This window comes from Trichogramma pretiosum, unplaced genomic scaffold (genome assembly GCF_000599845.2).
Source record: "Trichogramma pretiosum strain Unisexual culture from Peru unplaced genomic scaffold, Tpre_2.0 scaffold65, whole genome shotgun sequence".
Taxonomy (NCBI): domain Eukaryota; kingdom Metazoa; phylum Arthropoda; class Insecta; order Hymenoptera; family Trichogrammatidae; genus Trichogramma; species Trichogramma pretiosum.
Window position 1 is genome coordinate 619,835 of NW_019641689.1, and position 6,055 is coordinate 625,889.

The window sequence follows — 6,055 nt, forward strand, 5'->3', positions numbered from 1 at the left end:
AAGGTGGCTACCGCAAGCCAGTTTTTTTTGTCTGCTAGCATTAGCTGGACGACATTCTCCGGCCTGGCAACTTCTTGGAGCTGACGGTGGAGCTTTGCTCTTTCCTCCTCAAATCGGGTGCAGTGGAAGAACACGTGCTCTGCGTTTTCGACCGTGTTGGGGCAGGCCGGGCAATCCGCGCTGGCGTTGCGGTCGTAGCGCTGGCTGTGATGTTTGAAGTAGCCATGGCCTGTCAGGAGCTGGGTGAGGTGATAGTCTACCTCTCCGTGTCTCCTGTCTATCCACAAACTGATGTTTGGGATCAGCCTGTGCGTCCATCGTCCTTTTGTCGAGCGATCCCATCGGCTCTGCCATCTTCTTAATGTCTCCTGGCGTTCTTCAGCTCTCGCATCCTCGTGGCGACGCTGATAGAGCCGGCTACGCTCGTCTGCCAGTAAGGCCAGCGGTGGTATGCTGGCAACGACGTAGGTAGCGTCGTACGAGAGGTGCGGGCGACCACTGATGACTCGTAGGCAGGCTCGCCGATGGATTGCTTCCGCCCGACGGATGCCGGCCCGTGTTTCGGCTCCGCNTCCTGGCGCAGGCTCCTCGCAGCTCCTCCAAGGAGACGTCAGGGACCTCGGCATCCGCAGGTCCCGCCGGAGGCCGAATCAGCGCCTCGGTCACCGTCGGGAACAGCGTGGCGACTGTCCGGCGCACCAGAGATGGCTCTCTTGGAGGCGTCGCCCTGGGACCCCTCAAGCGCGACATGACCGTCCCGTACGGCCGGCCCCATACGTTCCGGTCGACCTCGTCGCAGAGGGCGCTCCAGCACCGGCGCTTGCTCTCCTCGATTGCAGCGCGCAGTCGGCCTCTCACGATGGCGAAATCGACGCGTCGAGCATCCTCCGCGGGCCGTCCTCGCGCTCTTTGGGCAAGTCTGCGAGCTCGCAGGCACTGCCGACGGAGGGCGGCGATCTCGTCTGTCCACCAGTAGACGGGCTCGCGGTGGCGGCGGCGCCCTCCTCCGCCGGACATCGACGCGTCGCAGGCCTCGGTGATGGCGGCGATAAGGGCACCCGCCATGTCCTCCGGTCGCTCGGGCGTCGCATGAGGGATCCCCGCTCCAGAAAGCCGCTCGGAGAAGACCTCCTCGTCCAGTGTGCGGGCGCTCCATCTCCGTCTCGGGCCCGCCGGGCCTCTGTGAGGTCTATGATCACTCAGGCTGAATGTGATAGCTCGGTGGTCGCTGCTCGTGACGACTCCCCTCTCCACTCGCCATCCCGCCACTCTAGGGGTGAGCGAATCACTGGCGAAGGAGAGGTCGATGATGGAGCTGCCCTGCGGACCAGTGAAGGTCGGCGTGCGCCCGGTGTTCAGCAGCACGACGTCCAGGACGGAGAGCGCGTCGAGGAGAGCGACGCCGCGGGGTTTCGTCTCGCTGCTGCCCCACTCCGTCGACCAGGCATTGAAATCGCCCGCGATTATGAGGGGCCTCTTGCCCTGAGCCTCCTCCACCACGTCTGCCAGCAGAGCGGAAAACTCGATGTTGGAGAGCCTCGGAGGAGCGTATACACTGAAGATGTACACGTCGCTGACGCGGGCCCACGTGAAGAAGGAGAGGGGTCTCGATGGGCGATCCTGCACCGGTAAGCCTCCACGGACCCAGATGGCAGCCTGCCTGTTGGAGTCGGCAATCCACGTGTAGTGTGGACCAGGGTTTTTGTATTGGTCGCACACGATAGCCACGTTTATGCCGAGCTCACGCACCGTCTGGCTCAAGAGGTCTTGGGCCGACCTGCAGTGATTGAGGTTGAGTTGTAAAATCCTTATCGTCGACTGCTAAGGTGCTTCTTGGCCAAAGGGCAGCTGGGGCTGATGGTGGCGTGGCCTCTGGCGTCCGGGCCCTGGCAGAGCAGGCACACCGGTGCGCTCCTGCAGGTCTTGGCTCGGTGTCCGTCCTGTCCACACCGATAGCAGAGCATCGATCGGTCGGGACCTACGCAGCGCGCAGCGACGTGGTCGAACTCCCAGCAGCGGAAGCACCGCGAGGCCTCAGCGCGCTCGCGCACACGGCAGCTGACCCATCCGACTCTTAGGTGGCCAAGCTTGAGCGCCTTGGCCGCGAGCTCGTCGGGCAGGTCGATGACGGCGGTCTGCGTGCCCGCGTACGCCTTCCGCAGGGATCTCACGGCATCTGGTACAGGGTTTGCCATGCCCAGCTGATGACAGAGAGCCGTGCAGATTTCCTCCTTAGTAGCGCACTCGTCGAGGTCCCTGATCTCGAGCGCGGTGTCTATCTTGAGTATGCTATAGCCGATAAGTAACTAAGTACTTTCAAAATATTGCAAAAAGATAACTCAAGCATTTTAAAAATTCGAAATAGAAATGCGAAACTGATTTAAGAAATCAAAAAAAAAATTACAGACAAAATAATTTTAAACCATTTCCCATTTATTTAACTCAATTAAAAAATACAAATGCCTTATAATATATTTTTTTCATATTATTTTAAGTAAGCAAGGGAATGAACGCTAGGGTGGAGCGAGGGATAATTTTTAAAAATGGTGAAAATGCACAAAGTTATCGAAAAAACGGCTAATTTTAATAGGTTGATAAATAGGCTGTGTTATTGTTTTGTGTCAAAATGATAATTCCGATCACTATTACTAATCGAATTTCAAAAACCCCCATTTTTCATTCCGATCTACTGAACATTTCAAATTGAATCGCGTCTGATGCTGTGACTGTCTTACGCACATGAGTTGATACATATTTAGCGCGTCTTAGCACGCCGTGAGCTACCGCCATCTTCAGTACACTAGGAGAAAACACAAGACTGAAAACATCGATAATATAAACATTTCTGAATTCCGACTCATGATTCAACAGTTTCAAGCTTAGCAAACAAAACATATATGTTTCACTCTTTCGATTCACATTATTGACAGTTTGATATTATAGGTATATCTATTTGACGTTACAAACTACATCTAGTGTTCATAAGCTTTTTGTTTGCTTATATCTATTTAAATTGTACAGTGCTCATTATAACTATACTTTATCATTATTCAGGTATTGTTGAATATACTTTAAGTAAATTGTAACGACGTACAAGCTGTTGAGCAGATTTATTTTTCTTAATTCTATTAACAGCAAAAAAATTTCTTCAAGCCTGTAAGTATATTTCGTTTTTAAAATTTCATTATTCGCTTCTGCCATGACATTTCGAGTTTTCGACGTTCAAACGTCTATAGACAAATCATAATAATCAATCGCTACAACAGTTACGCGTAGCACTTTTAGTCGCCTCGCATTGCGAAAACGTACTTGCAATCGATCGTCTGCGCGTTAAATCTGTGCGACTACAACCTGTTTTTTCTCGTGCCTTTTCTTATACACCGTTTGAACGTTGACGTACTTATATCTTTGTTCATTTCATCTGTTCATATTTCTACTTGCTCAGGTTCGTCATTAAACAACTTACATTTTTTATTTCATTTAAATGAGGTTATGGGCGTGTTCAGTTGTATTAGTCACCACTGCTAGCATTTCAATGGCCAGATTTGACTTAAAATAATTGGGCTACTTTGTAAATAACTGATTTAGTTATCTTTCATTTAAACTTGAATTTGATTTGCATTAAGAGACCATACCTAACAACTATTAGTGAACCAAACACTTGTGAAATTCAAAAAGTACAACAGTAATATTGCCTCTTGTAGATCTTAATAACGACAATTTAATATAAGGTTTCAGTTAATTGTTATTAGATACCTATGTCGATTACATTATTATAAATAAGTTTTTTTCAATGATTGATGTTGTTTAATTGGTTTTTAAGAATCATGATGGACGGCAGTGGATATTCTGGAGAAAATGATTTGGGTGCAAGATCCAGTGGATCTACAGTGAATAACAAAAAATTACAACAAACTCAAGCCAAAGTTGATGAGGTTGTTGGAATTATGAAAGTAAATGTAGATAAAGTATTAGAAAGAGACCAGAAATTATCAGAATTGGATAACAGAGCTGATGCATTGCAAATGGGAGCAGCTCAATTTGAGCAGCAAGCTGGAAAATTAAAACGCAAGTACTGGTGGAAAAATTTAAAAATGATGCTCATCATTGGAGCTATTTGTGGTATTTTATTGATCATCATAATAGTATGTAAGTACATTTAAAAATATCACTGTAATCTACTACATTACAATATACTTGAATTAGTTATAATAAAAAAAAATTATTACAGCATCTGTTTCTGGTGGCTCCAGTGAATCTGGATCGCAATAATTGAATATTGCTCTTGCAACAAAATGTTTGTAAAGTTTGCGCTTGAAATACAAGACAGAATACAAGGAGAATAATTACAAGGAGACAATAAATATAAATAATTGATCAATTATCGACAATCAATGGTTGAAAGCTTACATATATTTTTAATGATAATTTCAAAGGCGGTAATGAAAAACATAGAATAAGTACAGTATTAAGTAACAGTTGTCTACACGTAAATGAATTTTATATGAAAATGTTATAAGATTATCAGAGTCTTCGCCCGAATTAATCAAATGGATGAAAGATTGAATTGTTCTTATAAGTGTTGTATTTGTGATTAATATTTTACATTTTCAAAATAGCATTTTTTCAAAAGTGTTTGTGGTTATTGATAATATTTGATATTTCATATACTTATATACATCGTATAAAATGAGTATTTTGTTATACTAATGTTAGTCTGTAAAAAATTTTATACTATATACAAAATATATCTTTGATAAATTGATTTTAAATACTAAACTGGATGGATTACCAAAATATAAGCACAAAAAATTGATTTTTCTAAGAAATTTTAAGATATTTTAATAAACATAAACATTCAAATAAAGTTTTTCCTATTTATTGATAATAAAATAGTTCATGCGTATAGTTGATTTCAACTCACTGTAAGCCCACTATGATTCACTAAAATTTATATTATATATTGATAATGGTTCTTTATATAAACATCAATATTTTTTTGTAGTCTACATGTAGATCTCCAAAAAATATTTAAAAGTAGAATAATTGTCCGAAATAAATAAATTTTACACTGGCATTAATCATGTTCAGAGGGAAGTTGAATAATTTCTATTTCTATTAATAATTTACTATTCTTCAACGTTTATTGTCACAAACAATAATTGCGCAAGAGGTAACATAATATATATATGAGTCACGAGAAATATATGATACTGGAAATGTTTTATTGCATGGAGACATACGGTAAAAAATCAATAGCTTATATAATAAAGGAAAACAAAGACTCGTTCTTGACAAAAATACGCCTTATCTTGAAAGGTTTTCCGGCCAAAGCTAAATTCGACCCTTATTTGTATTTATAACATAGGAGCAATACACCATGATAACGATCAAAAAAGGTAAGATGGAATCGTTGGTGTTAATTGAAAAAAATTCTAATGAACTTGAGCCGCTTCATCTCGCGAATAGTAATAATATACATCCTTACGCACTTCTATCGACAGTTCATACAAGTTGAGGTGTGGATCGTAAAATTCACGTATGTATCAAAGTTGAAAAACAGATGGAAAAGTGTTTGCCATTTGCATCCACTTTTATTGAGTGCTCCGAGATGGCGATAAAAATCTAAGCGGAGCATATACGCGCACGGTGCGAGACGGAGAGCTATTATGCGAGTTTATCATGCGATCTAATTAACATCTTAAAAAGCACATCGGCTGCAACAGATATTACGCTCATACGTGCCCGGTTTACTTTCCCGTAGTGATAATCAGTCGTACGAAACGGCAAACTTTTTTTTAAGCTCCAACGAGCTTGGTACAAGTTGGCATAGATATTTTAATTAAAAAAACGATAGTGTAATTTTGGCCATGATTAATTAGCTCGAAATTTAATTCTTATCGTTTTCGCTTCGCCAAAATTCAGACTTTTTTTCTCCTACAAAACCATCCGAGAGTTATACTTTAAAAGAGCTAGTATTTAATAACTTCATTAGTCACATTAAAATCTGTTGTTTAAAAAAGAGATCATGTGTCGACAGGTTAGTAATATGCAG

General features: G+C 42.8%; 1 protein-coding gene across 4 annotated transcripts; it reads left to right on the forward strand.

Annotated features, from left to right (window-relative positions):
* Nucleotides 1-2,855: 2,855 nt before the first annotated feature.
* Nucleotides 2,856-4,867, forward strand: LOC106651052 (synaptobrevin-1). Of its 4 annotated transcripts, XM_014369386.2 has the most exons (4): nt 2,856-2,943; nt 3,055-3,156; nt 3,824-4,149; nt 4,232-4,867. In XM_014369386.2, the coding sequence occupies exons 3-4, from the start codon at nt 3,828-3,830 to the stop codon at nt 4,270-4,272; spliced, it is 363 nt and encodes a 120-aa protein (XP_014224872.1). In that variant the 5' UTR covers nt 2,856-2,943; nt 3,055-3,156; nt 3,824-3,827; the 3' UTR covers nt 4,273-4,867. The 4 variants fall into 4 exon arrangements, with proteins under 4 accessions (XP_014224872.1, XP_014224871.1, XP_014224873.1 ...); XM_014369385.1 differs by lacking the exon at nt 2,856-2,943 and having other exon boundaries at nt 2,952-3,156; XM_014369387.2 differs by lacking the exons at nt 2,856-2,943; nt 3,055-3,156 and adding an exon at nt 3,255-3,445.
* Nucleotides 4,868-6,055: the final 1,188 nt, after the last annotated feature.